Source organism: Bison bison, unplaced genomic scaffold (assembly GCF_000754665.1).
Source record: "Bison bison bison isolate TAMUID 2011002044 unplaced genomic scaffold, Bison_UMD1.0 scf7180017864271, whole genome shotgun sequence".
NCBI classification, from domain to species: domain Eukaryota; kingdom Metazoa; phylum Chordata; class Mammalia; order Artiodactyla; family Bovidae; genus Bison; species Bison bison.
This window is the reverse complement of record NW_011494843.1, coordinates 2,426,195-2,444,363: the sequence shown is the minus strand read 5'-3', so window position 1 is coordinate 2,444,363 and position 18,169 is coordinate 2,426,195. Positions and strand designations below refer to the sequence as shown.

The following is an 18,169-nucleotide window of genomic DNA, read 5'->3' as shown; positions in this document are numbered from 1 at the left end:
CACCCGCAGGAACCAACGCCAATGGGGTAACAGAGATTCCAACCTCACTGCACAGCCTGCACCGGGAAGAGCTTTGGCGGTGACGCTCCAGGCTACGCCTCTGCTGCCAGCCAATGAGAATCGGGGGCCGCTTTGGAACCTGCGCTCATTGGGTCGTGCTGGCTCCGCCCCAGGGTGAAGCAACGCTACCGGCCGGTTAATAAACTCCCAGCTACAGAGGGGTAGGGTTCGGCTCTTGTGCACTCGCTGCTGGTTCCCCTTGAGTACCTTTACCTCCCATTCACCTAATTCTTCCGTCTTTTTTCAAGTCCTGACGCATCAGTTTCATAGTTTTATCTTCGTCGCTCTTTTACTCTTTCCTTTCTTCGCAGCTCAGCATGCAGGAAAAAGAAGCCTCCCCACACGGATTCCTGCCTAGGTTCCAGCATTTCGCTACGCAGGCCATCCACGTGGGCCAAGAACCGGAGCAATGGACCTCCCAAGCTGTAGTGCCCCCTATCTCGCTGTCCACCACGTTCAAGCAAGGGGCTCCTGGCCAGCACTCGGTGAGCTGGGTCTGTCTGGGGCGGTCCAGTGTTGGGCGGTAAAAGAGAGATGGCTTATAAATTAAGAAGCACGCAAGTAATTTGTAAGGTGTAATTTGTGTATTATCACGAAGAATGTTTACTGTAAGGATACCTGTAAACCTCCTTGTAATAAAGCTTTGTATTGGATGGTTCAGTGATCATATTTCTTTTGATAAGCAGGACTAGAGGGAACAGTTTGTCTAACTTGCTGTATAGATTTGGACTGATATTCATGTGATTAGGGCAGATTTGCACGTCAAAATTATCATAACTTCCTTGAGTTACCGTAAGCAACAAAAATTATAAAGATATAGTAAGAAGTCAACTTAAAAAACTAAGTCGTAACTCACCTGGCATCAAGAACCTTCCCAATAGCTATTAATTCCCAGTATTATTCCAATAGTTATTATAGATATTGAGTACTGCTTGTATGCCAGATATCAGTACATACCTACATTATATCATATGTATTACATATATTACCTCAGATAAGCCTTACAGCAATTCTATTCTGAACTCAGTTCTCATTTGTCTCGTGAAAAACCTGAGGTTTAGGGATGTTAAGCGTCTATTGCAAAGGCCATTGTAATGGAGCTGGGATTCATTCTTGCTCTAGAGCACCACCCACTCTTGGGCTTTCATCCACACTGTGCTGTACACTCTTGCCTGGAGAATCCCACGGATGGGGGAGCTTGGTGGGCTGCCGTCTATGGGGTCACACAGAATCAGACACAACTGAAGCGACTTAGCAGCAGCAGCAGCAGCAGTGCTGTACTAACAGTTATGTTAGCAACAATCTAACCCATTGCATCAGTGTGACTTAGTGATTAAGAGCATAAATCATGTAGTCAGAGGCCCTAGGTTTGAATTCTAACAGCACCTCTTCTGAACTGGGCAATCTTGAGGAAGTAATTTAACTTATCTACTTACTTATAAATAATTTAACTTATCCTGTGTAAATAAATGTTTTAATAATAGAACCTGCCATGTAAGTTGTTGATATGTAAGTTAAGCTATATGGTATGATACATTATAATTGCTTAGTAGTTTTGCAGTGTTCACATGCACATTTTTTCCATTTGATCCTTAACAACCAGATTAGAGCGCAGGACAAGTATTGTATATTTTTTAATAGAAAAGGAACCTACCCAGAGTCATAGATGAGAAAGCTCTCTGTGTTAATCATATAGCTTTTTCTTCTTCTGTAGAGTACTTGATGGATCTTGTAGTATTTAAAAGTTGCTGAGGTCCAAAAGAAATTACCATTGGTCCTTGAACAACAGGGGTTTGAACTGTGTGGGTCCACATATACGTTGTTTTTTTTTCAATTGTAACTACTACAGTGCTGCACAACCTGTGGTTGGTTGAATCTGGGGATGCAGAAGCACAGATATGTAGGAACCTCAGATATGGAGGGCAGACTATAAGTTGTACATGGATTTTCCACTGAGCAGAGGGTTGGCACCTTAACTCTTGAGTTGTTCAGTGTCAAGTGTAACTAAATAAACTTTGTAATCTAAAACCTTGATTGTATCAATACTTCAAACACCTCTTTAGTGTGTTATATAAGTTGAGGAAATTCTTTTAGACATGGCCCTTTGTTTTGTGAGGTGGAGTTCTGTTTAGGGTACTTTGAGCTATTGTAACTTGTAATCAAAATGTGTACACCATCTGTCTTTTAAGTTCCTTCCCAGTGTAAGCATTCATGAATGTGTAGCTCCCCAAGCTTTAATATTTAATGCAAAAGTTAATAATTTAGCTATGATATTAATAATTAAATGTTTTCAGAGAGTCAACCAGGTGATAAAATCCACAAACTCCTCTTTTTTTTTTTTTTTTCCACCATGCCTTGCTGCTTGTGGGATCTTATTAATAGTTCCCCAACCAGGGACCAAACCTGTACTCTCTGCAGTGGAAGCAGGGAGTCTTAACCACTGAAACACCAGGGAAGTCCCCCCAAACTCCTCTTACTGTCTTTAATATATCAGTTAAGAGCACTAAAGAGAACTCAAGGAACTGAAATGAGAAGCATCTAATTCTTCAGTTCCATTTGGAAAACCATTGAATGAGTGATAGTGTGGGAAGTTTTGCTTCTTTTCTCTCCACAAAGTTAAATCTCTGCCATGAATATTTAGGAAGACATGGGCTACCTTTCCATGGCAGTAGCCACATGATTCCAAACAGTTTTTTTGCATTTGGAGTACAGCTGCAGGTCGAATCAAGGAGGCGATGGTGGAGAGTGATGAGGATCTCCTGGAGCCCTATAAAATATGTCTGCTCAGTTTGTCAAAAACATGGCAACAAACCTTAAATAAATAAACTACAGATTTTATATATATATATATATTTATATGTATGAAGCATATACCTTTATGTAATATATGTGTTTTTGTTGGGAAGATCCTCAGGAGGAGAGTATGGCAAACCACTCCAGTATTCTTGCCTGGAAAACCCCTGTGGACAAAGGAGCCTGGCGGGCTACAGTCCATAGGATCACAAAGAGTTGGGCATGACTGAAGTGACTTAGCACACATGCACGCATATGTGTGTGTAATTAGTACTGGGAGCTCCTGAATCAGAACCAGGTGTAAAAAGTGGTTATGCTTTGTTATGTGCTGTATGAAGCAGGAGGAGAAAAGTATGTATAGGATTTTTAGTCAGTGTTTAAATCCTGGTTTTGAATTCCGGCTCTGACATACCTGGTAACATTTGGCTTTAGTTTCTTCAGAGCAGGTTGTGAGGATTAAATAAAATGACTGGATGTAGACAGAGACTGACAAATACTATATGATATCACTTACATGTGAAAGCTAAAAAATAAAACTAACTAGTTACTATAGCAACAACAAGAAAAAATCCATACTCACAGATATAGAGAACCTTGTGGTTACCAGTGGGGAGAGAGAAAGGATAGGGGGAAGTTAGGGCAGGAGATTAAGAGGTTAAATACTAAGATATGAAATAAATAAGCTATGAATACATAGTACCAACATGGGGAATATAGTCAATATTTTACAATGACTATAAATGGAATATAACCTTTAAAAATTGTGAGTCACTATGTTGTACACCTGAAACAAGGTAATATTGTACATCAACTACACCTCAATAAAAATAAATCAAATAAAATGACTGGGTGACTTCAGCTAGTATAGTACCATATGTGTAAAAGGAATATAATGCAAATTTTAAAAAAGGATTGTGTAGAGCTGTTTTGCTGAGAATGACTCCCTTTTCTGAGTCACTTTTGTAGAACTAAGACCTGAACTTCAGGCATTTGTAAGCATATCTTCCTGCTGGATGCTAAACAGAACTTGCATCACTTATTTTTTAGGAAATGACATGCAGGTTAGAAATAGGTTTACTTTGTTGATTCAGGTGATTCCTGTTTCCTAATACCCCTAGATTAATGGGTAGAGATGAGTCTAACATAATAATAATGCTAATAATAAGAACTACCATTTATCCCAGTGGTTAGCACATGCCAGGCATCATGCAAAGAAGTTATTATACATTATCTCATTTTATCTTAATGTCAATTTTATGAACTAGATACCTGCATTTTATTCCCATTTTACAGGTCTAGAGATTGATTCTGGAACATATTAAGTAACTTATCTATTGGCATATAGCTCCTAAGTGGCAGACACAGAATTCTAATCCAGTTTGGCTGACATACTACTCATTCTTGTGTCTAATGGCAAGACACGTCATAGATAAACAACAGAAACTCCTTATGGTAGGATGCCCCTGTAGTTGTGGAGATGTCCGTGTTAAGACTCTGATAATAAATTTAAATCTCTTAGGGTGAACTCTGACTTCTTTCCTTCAGGGTTTTGAGTATAGCCGTTCTGGAAATCCCACCCGGAATTGCTTGGAAAAAGCAGTGGCGGCGCTGGATGGGGCTAAGTACAGTAAGTGATTTTCGTTTCAAAGTTTGTAAAATCTAGAATTCATTCTTACTTGTATAGAGAAAATCATAAAGGCACGAAATGTAGAATTGGAAAGAAATAAGGAAATCAGCTAGTTCAAAACTCTTATTTTTCTAAGACATTGAATTGTTTGCCCTGGTTGCATAGTGGACTTCATATGTATATGTGTAGCTATAAAGTGAAAGTAAATCTGAATAGAGGCAAAATGGCAGAATGTGTCACTTAGTATTCATGTAAATTTACTCTTCACTTGGAGCTGTCAATATAAATAGATACAAATTAACCAAGTTTTACAACACCATGCATGAGAACATAAACTTTTTAATGCTCTGGTTCATTCACCTGCCATTGTGTGTGTGTTTTTTTTTTTAAAGCAGAGGGCTACTTTTTCAATATAAAAATCTCTTACAAGTTAATGAGAAGGCAACCAATATAGATATTAACACAGGATTTGAATAGTCATTCCATAGGAAAAAAGTATAAATGGCTTTTAAAATTATGATAAATTTATGAGTAAGTTCTAGGGAATCTAGAACTGCTGCTACTGAGGCCCGAGAATAGGACCAAGGAACATTTGCAATAGCCAGGTGTCCTTGATACTGTGCTTTCAGAGATTACGAATTAACTCCTCAGATCTAGTATTCTTTCCGTGAATAGAATGAATGGCTGTTAAATCATCTTTGTATTTTTTATACAAATGATACTAAATGAGGGCAGAATAATGAGTTAGAAAATAAGAGTCTTAGGAGTTTTCTCACAGCAAGAGTGTAAGAATTAGAAATATTAACATGAGTTGTTGGGGTTTCTTTTTTTTTAGATGAGAGAATGTTTTAAACACCAAATTTCTGAAATTTAATACTGTATGGTGTACATTTCCCACAGAGGGTATAAAAGCTGAGGGTTCATATGCTAGACACTCTACAGGTGGGCTGCAGAAAACATGGTTGTTTTGAATTGGATTTCAAGGTTAGCTTTCTATATGAATTCGTGGGTGGACTGTGAATCTGCCTGGTAGAAAATTGCAATGCCAACCTCAACTTTTCTGAGAAAATTTTGAAATAATTACATTTTTCAAGTTAATTGGATATCGCATCTATCAGTCACAGGTGATTTTTTATCATCAAGGTGATATATTGATATTTTATAGGATGTTTTCCTTTACAGGGTCTAATGTACAGTGCCAGTTTTTTTTTTATTGTTCAACTTCACTATTTCTGTTCAATATGTGATTCCAGATCACATATGTTTAGAAGAGAATCCACATTAAAACATTTTTTTAAATAAAATTTAAATTTATCAGACACATCTCAGGTATGATTTTGAATTTTGTTAAAATGTTTGCTCAATTGAATATCATATAGTTAATGGATGAATCGTATCTTAGCTCTCTTCCTAAAATTTGAAATTTCTTTAGAGTTTGATATTTTTAAACTGTAATTTAATTGGCAATTGATCTTTTGACTAAGAATTTTGTAAACAATTATTTCTTTGAAGCTTTTCAGAGAGATGTTGCTATAACCAAAGCAGAATTAAGTATTTTTTGTTTTTGAAATAGAAAGGAGGATTTTGTAATGGTATTAATAAGGGGATTTCTGATGACTCAGTAGTGATGGTTGTCCTTTAGTCAGCAGAGAGAGGGATTTAAAGTAATGCAAATAAATACTGAAGGTGTTTTTTAACCTGGCATTTTGGCTTACTCTAGCTTGGTTTTTATTTTAGGTTTGGCCTTTGCTTCAGGTTTAGCAGCCACTGTGACCATTACCCATCTCTTAAAAGCAGGAGACCAGATTATTTGTATGGATGATGTGTATGGAGGTAGGTGACCTATCTCATTCATGCTGTTTCAGCTGTTATTTTAAAGACAATAAAATGGTTCCTGAATTATATTAACATTGCTACTTGGATTATTGATTATCTTTTCAAAATATGATGAACACCTCCATGCTGCTCCACACTTGGTAAAGGAGGAGCAGAAACACCTGGGGTCTACACTCTAGAACTGCTTATAAAACTGATTGTTTAATAACAATTTTATTTAAGCTGCCACATGCATGCTCAGTCACTAAATAATGGCCAACTCTTTACAATCCCATGGACTGTAGCCTGCCAGACTCCTCTGTCCATGGGATTCTCCAGGCAATAATACTGGAGTGGGTTGCCGTTTTTTCCTCCAGAGAATCTTCCTTACCCAGAGATCAAACCCACATCTTTTGTATCACCTGCATTGGCAGGTGGGTTCTTACTGCCCTCCACCTGGGAATCCCATTTAAGCTGCTGGGATGACCTATTTGAGACATACTCTGCTCTAGAGAAGATAGTATTTAGAGAGATAGTGTTCTACATAATTTAAAATTTTTCCTGCAGTGAAAATGTCTATAGTCCAGGTCATTCTCAAAGGGCTTAACTCTACCCAACTCTTAAGCACCATGCTCCTTAATTTTTTTTTTTTTTAGGGACCCTTTTGAAAACCCATGAAACCTATGGACCTTTTTCTCCAAAAAATGTGCTTAAGACTGTACTCAACATTTATCATTTTAATCTTAAGATCAAAGGGCCTTACTCTTTGTAGCCTATCTGTGTGGATACAAATTTAAGATCTTTTATTCCAAATTGTTTAAATGCTAGTTATATAAGGTGGTAAGTGGGAAGGTAAGGACTACTAGTTGCCCTTATCTTTAAGTAAAACTGATTTTTGTGTTCAAAACAACAGCAAAAAAAATTTTTTTTTAATGTACATCAGTTCAGTTCAGTTGCTCAGTCGTGTCTGACTCTTTGCGACCCCATGAATCGCAGCATGCCAGGCCTACCTGTCCATCAGCAACTCCCAGAGTTCACCCAAACTCATGTCCATCAAGTCGGTGATGCCATCCAGCCATCTCATCCTCTGTCATCCCCTTCTCCTCCTGCCCCCAATCCCTCCCAGCATCAGAGTCTTTTCCAATGAGTCAACTCTTCGCATGAGGTGGCCAAAGTATTGGAGTTTCAGCTTTAGCATCAGTCCTTCCAAAGAACACCCAGGACTGATCTCCTTCAGAATGGATTGGTTGGATCTCCTTGCAGTCCAAGGGACTCTCAAGAGTCTTTTCCAACACCACAGTTCAAAAGCATCAATTCTTCGGCACTCAGCTTTCTTCACAGTCCAACTCTCACATCCATACATGACCACAGGAAAAACCATAGCCTTGACTAGACGGACCTTTGTTGGCAAAGTAATGTCTCTGCTTTTGAATATGCTATCTAGGTGGGTCATAACTTTCCTGCCAAGGAGTAAGCGTCTTTTAATTTTATGGCTGCAATCACCGTCTGCAGTGATTTTGGAGCCCCCAAAAATAAAGTCTGCCACTGTTTCCACTGTTTCCCCATCTATTTCCCATGAAGTGATGGGACCGGATGCCATGATCTTCGTTTTCTGAATGTTGAGCTTTAAGCCAACTTTTTGTCTCTCCTCTTTCACTTTCATCAAGAGGCTTTTGAGTTCCTCTTCACTTTCTGCCATAAGGGTGGTGTCATCTGCATATCTGAGGTGACTGATATTTCTCCCAGCAATCTTGATTCCAGCTTGTACTTCTTCCAGCCCAGGGTTTCTCATGATGTACTCTGCATATATGTACATATATATTCCATGTGCATCCAGGTAACTAAAAGATCACTTCTAGAATATTATCACTTTGTCTATCTCCTGTTTGAACAAGTTAAATCTGTAAGTTCTTTGAAGGAAGAGACTTACTCTTAATAATCATTTTATCCCTCTCAGAAATTTGTAAAAAGCTTTATATTTTATCATAGCTCCCTATGATAGTTTGATGAATTGAAATTACAGAAAAAACAAACCTTTAGATGCTATTATAATACACTATTAAAACATCTTGATAAACCTAGGTACAAAATCTTGAAAATTGCTGTTGATTTTTTTTTTAAACAATTCTTTACATTCTTTTTCAATCTCACATTACCTAGGGTGAGTCTACCAAAGGTCTAGTGAGTCTTTGATGATAAAGTTCTTTCTTCCTTTTTGGTTCACTGTCAATAATGGTAAATTTTTCTTTAATTTTGCATATATAAACCTTAAATCCAGATCAGTATTTATAAAATTAACTATTCTAAATTGAATGATTTATCTTCTTTCACTATAAAACTCTAGTTGTTTGGTTTACATGATCTCATTTTTCTTTTAAGGCTTTCAGAACCACATAACAAAAATATTGAGAAAGTACAAAGGATAATAACTAGTTGTTTTCTATTACCAAAGTATAATCGGTCTGAAAATTTACTTTGAACATTTCATTGATTTTGGTTCATTTATTTTAGATTTAAATACTAGGAAGGAATTGTTAGAAAAAGATATTGATGTTTTAGGGAGCATGCCACTTTATGTTTGAAGAGTAGAGACTGTTAAGAAACATTTTTTGCTTCATGCCACTTGGTGTGGGTATCAAGTGTGTTTTATTTGACTCATACTTTTAGTTTAAAATTTAAGCCTTATTTTCTTTAGTGTGGCTTAAAGCCCTATATTCTTTAGGTGGTTCAGTGGTAAAGAATCCACCTGCCAATGCAGAAGATGCAGGTTTGATCCCCTGGTCAGGAAGATCCACTAGAGGAGAAAATGGCAACCCACTCCAATGTTCTTGCCTGGAAAATCCCATGAGCCTAGGAGCCTGGAGGGCTGTAGTCCCTGAGGTCGCATGGACCCACCTGAGCAACTGAGTACATTCTTTAGCATACAAGAAGGTTCAAATAAAGTAGACTTGCTTTTGGTTGTTTCTTTATTGGTGATTGACACTTCCTCATATTTTTAAAGTGTTTATACTTTTAAGGAATGAATATTTCCAAATACAATGTTCTTTTTCATTTTGTCTGATTCTCTTCTGCCTCAGGTACAAACAGGTACTTCAGGCAGGTGGCAACTGAATTTGGATTAAAGATTTCTTTTGTTGATTGTTCCAAACCCAAATTGCTAGAGGCAGCTATTACACCAGAAACCAAGGTAATTCAGTTTTCAGTTTGTTTTTCCTCGTGATTTTTAAATTTTCATCATTTCTGTTTACTTGAGGGCATAATTTAAATCTGAATAACCAATTTTCCTGGAAGCTATTCGAAGCCATCAAGATTAGGATAGGTCTGACTTCTGTTGAATACTGTAGCTTAATGATTAGGTACATGCATTCTGTAGTGGGATTCAAATTCTAATTCTATATCATAGTTGGTATATTATCATGGGCAAATTATTTAATCAAAGTCTCATTTCTTTCATTTACTAAATAGAGGTAATTTTACCTGCTTTATTAAAAAGTAGTTGGGTGAATTAAATGAGATAAGGCATATGCTGTGCTTAGTTGCTCAGTTGTGTCCAATTCTTTGTGACTCCATGGACTGTAGCCCACAAGGATCCTTTGCCCATGGGGTTCTCCAGGCAAGAATACTGGAGTGGGTTGCCATGCCCTCCTCCAGAGATAATAAGGCATATGAAATCTTTATTATGGTACCCAATACATGATGACAGTTAAAAAATTTGTTAGCAAAAGCAGACAATTCTTAACTGCATTACCAAGCTAGTGTTGGTAACAGAAGTCATCACAGAGTTTGGGTTATAGAAAGGAACCTTGTAAACTCCCAAATCCTAATAAGCATAGCATTAAGGGTTCTGAAGGATACTTCAGCAAAATAATAGAAGCACAGAAGGGCCACAGGCGATCCTTAGCCTCCGTCCTGGGAAGGCTTGTGTGCCACTGGAAGATGTTTTGTGCGGGAATGAATGGCATATGTGATATTCTTTCTTGGAACCTCATTGAAATTCTGCATGGGGAAAAGAAGGACCAGCATCTTTTATAAGTATCAGCCTTTTCCAACTTTTTGCTAATGATTAAAAGGTTTGTACTCAAGATTATGTTGCTGTGAATGCTAAAAAAGAGAAAAAATTTTTTTTCATACAAATTACTTTGAAATTAACTCCAGGGTGCTCTTTGAGTGATTAAGGTTGTTTTCAAAGGAACTTTTTTTTTTCTTCCTTGGGAGAAAAGATATTAAAATAGATGGTCTGAGTCTTTCTAAGGGAGGAAAGCAAATTGTGTGTATATTAATTCTTGTCAGCAGAACTTTATGTAGTGGTTCCTTACCAACTTGAATTAATACATTTTCCCCCCTGATATATCTGCCTCATCATTTAAAGTAGATTTTTAAAGTCTAGATAAAATCTACTTTGTATTTATTTACTTATTTTTATTTTAATTACTTTTTAAAATTATGAATGGGAATGATAAATTCTTACCCAGGAATAAATTTTTATAGGTTCTCAAATAATTATGCTCTTGTAGAATATGCATTATTTTAACTACCCTGTCTTTTCTATAGTAAAACTCTAAAATAGGATGAGTGTTAAGCCAGATCACTTGCTCATTTATATAGGCAATGAAGAAAGAATCATTAACCCTTTTTAAAAGAAAGCTGTAGATACTGTCAGGCTTCCCTGGTGGCTCAGACAGTAAAGAATCCGCCTGCAGTGCAGGAGACCTGAGTTCAATCCCTGGATTGGGAAGATCCCCTCGAGGAGGGCATGGCAACCCATTCCAGTATTCTTGCCAGGAGAATTCCCATGGACAGAGGAGCCTGGCGGGCTACAGTCCATGGGGTCGCCAAGTGTTGGACACGACTGAGCAATGAAGCAAAGCAAAGCACGGTAGATAATGTCAATCAAAATAGTAGCAGCTTGTTTAACAAATAGAATTCTGTTCTTTGGTCTTTTCAATAACTATCAAACATACATGATGTGGGGATTGTGCTAGGTTTTGGATAGACAGATAGTATGATACCATCTCTTAAGTGAGCTCTGGCCGGGTTTTTTGTTGTGTATGTGTCACTTCTCTTCCTCACTCCAAAACCTGTGCTCTTCTTTAGGTTCTGCAGACTTATTTTGTAGTTTCTAGTGCATCTGACATTATTTAAGTTACTAGTCATAATATTTTTGGTATCAAATAGTTCTCTTTACTGAAAATTCCAGAATGTAATCTTACACAATCTTTTGTTTATCTTTGAGAGCAAAATTCCCTGACTTTGGAGTATGTCTTTGGAATTCATCCTCTTTTTAATGGAAAATAATTATAGTGATTAACTTGAGTGTTCTTCTGCTTATATGTACATTATCTCATTTGATCCTTATGACTACTGTATAAAGTAAATGATATCAACCTTATTGTACAGATGAAAAATTGGGAGAACATAGAAGGTTAGTTACTTAGCTGTGATGACCTCTCAGAAATTCATGGGGCTAGGATTCAGATTCAGACCTTTAAACTTCATTCTCCATGGTCTTCCCGTGTAGCCTCCCAGATGGTTACAGTGCATGAGATATATGTTTGTCTAGTGTATTTTTACAAACTATCGTCATTTACTGAATTGTTTTAGCTTGTTTGGATTGAAACCCCCACAAACCCTAGCTTGAAGATGATTGACATTGAAGCCTGCGCACATACGGTCCATAAACATGGAGACATCATTTTGGTTGTGGATAACACTTTTATGTCAGCATATTTCCAGGTAAATGAAAGTAATATTTTTAGCATAATTGGTAGACTATACAGGTACTTGTAATTAGGAGAGGAAGGACTTGTTTACATTAAGTTACATGAAACCTAATCACAATTATTGATTAGACAAAGAATGAAATTGGATCTTTCCTACCATGAGTTAATATTTTTTCAACCCTAGGCTAGTATATTGTATGGGACTTTGTGTTTTTTAAATATTATCTTCATTAAAGCTTTTAGGTTCTCTGTAAACTCTCTGAAGACCTGCTCTTATTATATGATTGTATATGTCAGTGCCTTACACATAGTAGGGACTTCAATGTTTATGTGTTGGTTCTAAGTCAGTTTTGTGTGTATATATATACATACATGTCATTATAAGTCCTGCAGATGTCCATCGTGTACGGAAACATCACTGAGTATAGCTTTTCTTTTCCTTTTATTTGCAAGGCTAGCCAGATAAAAACACATCTTATTTCTCCATTTCCCTTCCTTCTTTCTAGTTTGTCTTCTCTTCATGTTTCATAGACCATTCCTTCTGTATCTTTACCTGACTTGTATCCTAAATTCGTATTCTATGTATCACCTTGTATCTGTGTAGCTCCTTTATCATTCTCCTTTTAAACTCTTTTCCTGCTTATTCCTTTTCATACATCTCTTCCCAACTCAAACCCTCCCATCCATCCTCAATCCCTTTATTTTTAACCGTGTACTTTTTCCTTTCTGTTTTGCTCCTTTTGGTAGGTCATCTTGGGAATCTTTCTATAATTGCCTAGTAGTCTGCCATTTCCCCACATGTTCTACCTCTCTTTCCCTGAGTAACTTAACTGTTTCCTTTTCTTATTAGGAGTTACCATCTCCCTGCTCTTTACTTTCTGTCTGAACCTTGTGGTCATTCTTATTGCACTTCCTGTAGTTCACCTGTATTCTGTAGAGTTCCTAAAAGCCCAGCTCATTTTCTTCAGCTCTTCAATTAGGCTGATGTTCACGAGCTAAAACAGTTTACATTCCCTTCTTCTGTTATCGGTCCCTGAAGTTGGCCCAGGCTGCTGCCTCCATGTGAGGGACTGACTCCCTGGGAGTTTGCACAAAGTTGTTTTCACCTTAGTCCGTTTTTTTCAGAAGGCACTACTGTGTTTCATCTTTCTTTTCTGAAACACATTTCCTGGTTACATTGTATTCATATGGTTTCATGTGCCATCTGTCTACCTTTGGCTTGTGATACAACTTCAGCTGACTCTTAGCTCAAGTAAAGCAGTCCGTTTCCAAGTAAAAATCTCCTGGCATCATCTGTTTGTCCCAAGTGATTTTCACTCTGGGTGTTTTTATACCTGCTCCTTATTCCATCTACCACTTGGAGTAGGGCAGTTAATACAGCAGAGGATTGCTCTGGCTGAGTCATCATAAGTTCTGTATATTCTCAAAGAGATTGCATGAATTGTTTTAGCTTGAGCCTGCCCAGGTTACTCATCAGGCCTGGCCCTTTTTCTCATATTACTGTCACTAAAATAGGTCCAGTTTTTCCACTTTTCTGAAGCCCACATCATATTCCATTTGCCAGGAACTGCAATTTTCAATCTGGATTCATTCCAGTTGAATTAATCAGAATCACATTGTCCCTAGGCAACCACATGCATTGGTTCCACAAAGCAAATCTGAAAAGATCCTCTCTTTGTTTTACCCTCATGAAAACTGGGTATGTTCTTTCTTTTCCTGCCTTTTGTCTTCTTGATCTTCTGCAAGTCTCACAAAAGGCAAAATGGACATACCAGCATAAAGTTTCAGAGTAGAATCTCTGGATTCTGGTTGTCTGAGTTCTGACTCTACCAGTTTTTAAAATCTGAGTGATCTATTTTATTTTTCTCAGTTCCTTTTCCTTGTCTGTACAATTAGAGTCATAAACATACTGATTTTACTGAGTTGAAGTATTTTTGAACACTGCTTCACTAAGTTATGTGAACTATTTAACATGATTTTTGGAGCATAATGAGATCAACAGATGTTAGTTACAGGCTTTTATTTTTCATTTTGACCATAGGGTTTACAGAATGTTGGCACTGGAACAGTCTTCACACATTGTCTAATTTGACCCATCACTTTAGAGATGAGTAAACACATATGTACAGAGTGCTTTGAGCAATGCTTTACTTAAAATGTCCTATTTTTGAGAACTTACATGAAAAGTCCCCCAGCCTCCAAATGGTGAGGTTAAACACACACACACACACACACACACACCTGCACATACACACACTTTATTTTAAAGAAATTTTAAATGAAAAGATGTTGATATTATATTGTTTAGTGAATAAGTTGGTTATTAATTTTCACTGTAAATAAAGACATCTAAAACTAAAGAACTACTTTGCAGGAAAATTGGGTGAGGGAAACCAATCTAAACACATTTCTGTACAAGTGATTTTACACTTGACAAAACTAGAATAATAAAAGAGTAATTAAGAGTCAAGATCGTGACAAATAAAATGAATAACCACAGCATACACTAAGGTTTTAATGATTAAAAACCTAAGCAAATTAGTTTTCCATTTACTTGACATAACAATTGCTAAGTGTTTGTGTCAACCATTCTGTGTATTTACTGAGTCATAAATTGCCAGCATGTCTTCTGTAGGTAATAAATTTAGGGGTTAGTCAGCAATTGCTCTAAAGAAACAAGTTCAGAAGGCCTGTTGACCTGTGTTATCTGCTATTTCCAGAAAACGTCTGCCTTTGGATTGAATAATGAATCCAATACTTTTGTAGTTTTATTTGGTGTGAGGGAGGAAAGGGAAAGATGATATCAAGGGAAAGGTAAATAGAGGTCCTGGAAAATTTTAAGATGTACGTATTTTTGAAAAATTAAAATAGGGGTGGAATTTACAATAGTAAATAGGTAAGTAATGCAGGATATTTTCAAGTGATTTCCCATTTAAAATAAAAACCTTTTTTTATTCCTTTTAGCGGCCTTTGTCTCTGGGAGCTGATATTTGTATGTATTCAGCAACAAAATACATGAATGGTAAGACACGCATAGTCTACACTTCATTCTTTTCCATGGATAGATGATAATAGCATAAGGCTTTATCCTTTTATCCTTTTTCTTCTACTATTATACAGATTTTCTCTGACACAGGTAGAAAGTTAGAGAATTATCCTTTGATTAAATATAGGACTTCATTTATAGCAGACAAAACTATGCTCATGATACATCAGCAAAGGATTAAAATTTACTGTAAAAGATTTTATCCTGCTGACAGCTTACAAAGAAACACTTATATTTTATAGGATTTTAATTTTATTGTTTTAGATATAGCCTTTGATATTACCAAACTGAGTAAAGTGTATTTAAACTTATTCTATAAGGCTTTTCCTCAGAGATTTTTTTCAAGTCAAAGTCTAATTTTAGAAATTATAAGCTGAGGAATAATGTTTATACATTGTTTTTTAACTTAAAGCTTTTTGGTTTTGTTTTTAGGCCACAGTGATGTTGTAATGGGCTTAGTGTCACTGAATTCTGAAAGCCTTCATGATAGGCTCCGTTTCTTGCAAAATTGTAAGTATTAAAAAGCCTGAATTTCCCCTTGTGCTCTCAAAGTGACTACATTAGATATTGTATTTCCACTAAGTGTTGTGAAGTGATAGCATTCCACTAATTTACAAAGAAATGGGAAATAGAGGGAAAATTCTGATTTTTTTAGAGGAAAGAAAAACTGAGTTATAAAAATACTATTTATTATAGCATAATAGAGCTTTACAACATGGCCAAGGGATGTTTTCTTATTTTTCAAATCCATGTCAACTTTGATCACAATTTGTTAAAGCCCAAGTGAATTTTTAGTTTTAAGACAATGGATTTTTTTTTTAAACATTTGGAATGATGGCTTTCTTATACTATACCTTTTATATCTGGAATGATATCTAATTTTAAATGGTACTTAAGATATAAACTTGTATTTTTCAACAGATATCTAAATATCAGTTTTCTGTTTAGATTGTTTACTATCTCAGGTGTCCATAAGGGTTTATTGAAAAATACTCGATTTTAACCAATGTGATTTGACAGAGATCAGTATAATTAGGAATAAAAATCCCCTTCTAGGGAAAAAATGTTAGAGCAACAAAAGGGGGCACTGATGATGGAAACCAGAATTTATTGTGTGCTAAGTTCCTTTCATTTATAAAAAGAAGGAATGATGCATATATCCTGGAGGCCTAGGAAACCACAGGCTGCTTTAGACAGAAGCTAAATATTAGTAGAATGTTGGTAGAACACCCAGGAATAATAGAAGCTGAACTGCTATTTTTTCTGTGTGCTTTAATACTCTTTCAAAGAAATACAAGATTAAGCTATGTGCAGTGTGTCCTTTTATTAAAATCATGGAAAGGACTATTGATGTTCATATTTGAAAAATTTATGTGATTGTGTTTGTACTTTGTTTTTAGGATATTCATTTCCCTTCTCATTTTAAAGCCCATTTCTCTAAGCATGTTTTATGCCTCGTTCTCATGCTTCTTCCTTGATATATTAATTTTTCCCACTAAAATTCAAATATTGGGCTTTGTTGTTAGCTTCCCATAGTCACTATGATAAAAAAGAGTGCCGAGAGGCTTTTCTGGGTCTGTCTTCACCTTCAAACTAACCCAGGACATATTCGTTTTGCAGCTCTTGGAGCAGTTCCATCTCCTATTGACTGTTACCTCTGCAATCGGGGTCTGAAGACTCTACAAGTCCGCATGGAGAAGCATTTCGAAAACGGAATGGCAGTTGCTCAGTTTTTGGAGTTGAATCCTCAGGTGGAAAAGGTTATTTATCCTGGTATGTTAATCTGCTTTCTAAGTACATGTGGTTACTCTAGGATTTTACATGTTATCCCTTGCATTCTGTTTATGTAACATTTGTAAGTTAGGTCCTTTCATGTATTTTTTTTGTTGTCCGCTTATCATTGAGAGCTGCTGTATGTGGGTCTGATGGTAAAGAAGATAGATGTGCTCTTTAGTCTAGAGTTGTCTAATAGTCTAGTGGATGCCTGGACTCTGCTTGAAGAGTTGGACCTGACTTAGTGATTGAACAACATTCCAGAATTACAACCTTGTACTTTTCAGTTGATTTGCTTACAGTCTTATCAGTCTGCTGTTCTGTACTAGCTCTAACTTTTATCTGATATACACTGAGACTTTATACTTATCAAGTTAAAACTTGATAAGAAAATTCCCCTGAAATTCTCTTACCTTTTTTGGAATTCCTTCACTTCTCACAAATCTTTAAGTACTATTGTGAATTAGCAGACTTACATGTTCAGTTCAGTCGCTCAGTCATGTCCGACATTTGCGACCCCATGAATCGCAGCACGCCAGCCTCCCTGTCCATCACCAACTCCCAGAGTTCACCCAGACTCACGTCCACTGAGTCAGTGATGCCATCCAGTCATCTCATCCTCTGTCCTCCCCTTCTCCTCCTGCTCCCAATCCCTCCCAGCATCAGAGACTTTACCAATGAGTCAACTCTTCACATGAGGTGGCCAAAGTACTGGAATTTCAGCTTTAGCATCATTCCTTCCAAAGAAATCCCAGGGCTGATCTCCTTCAGAATGGACTGGTTGGATCTCCTTGCTGTCCAAGGGAAGCTCAGGAGTCTTCTCCAACACCACAGTTCAAAAGCATCAATTCTTCGGCACTCAGCTTTCTTCACAGTCCAACTCTCACATCCATACATAACTACTGGAAAAACCATAGCCTTGATAGACAAACCTTTGTTGGCAAAGTAATGTCTCTGCTTTTGAATATGCTATCTAGGTTGGTCATAACTTTCCTTCCAAGGAGTAAGCGTCTTTTAATTTCATGGCTTCGGTCACCATCTGCAGTGATTTTGGAGACCCAAAAATAAAGTCTGACACTGTTTCCACTGTTTCCCCATTTATTTCCCATGAAGTGATGGGACTGGATGCCATGATCTTCATTTTCTGATTGTTGAGCTTTAAGCCAACTTTTACACTCTCCACTTTCACTTTCATCAGGAGGCTTTTTAGTTCCTCTTCACTTTCTGCCATCAGGGAGGTATCATCTGCATATCTGAGGTGATTGATATTTCTCCCGGCAATCTTGATTCCAGCTTGTGTTTCTTCCAGTCCAGCGTTTCTCATGATGTACTCTG

General features: G+C 36.9%; 1 protein-coding gene across 2 annotated transcripts in view; it reads left to right on the top strand.

The window, feature by feature from the left end:
• Positions 1-201: 201 nt before the first annotated feature.
• The window catches only part of CTH (cystathionine gamma-lyase), a 26,977-nt gene continuing 9,009 nt past the window's right edge, over positions 202-18,169 (top strand). For both annotated transcript variants that reach the window (XM_010848756.1, XM_010848755.1), the window contains exons 1-8: positions 202-545; positions 4,399-4,480; positions 6,218-6,313; positions 9,373-9,482; positions 11,897-12,028; positions 14,980-15,037; positions 15,494-15,571; positions 16,682-16,834. In XM_010848756.1, coding sequence (XP_010847058.1) covers positions 378-545; positions 4,399-4,480; positions 6,218-6,313; positions 9,373-9,482; positions 11,897-12,028; positions 14,980-15,037; positions 15,494-15,571; positions 16,682-16,834 — 877 coding nt within the window. In that variant the 5' untranslated portion in view covers positions 202-377. The remainder of the gene's footprint in view (positions 546-4,398; positions 4,481-6,217; positions 6,314-9,372; positions 9,483-11,896; positions 12,029-14,979; positions 15,038-15,493; positions 15,572-16,681; positions 16,835-18,169) is intronic.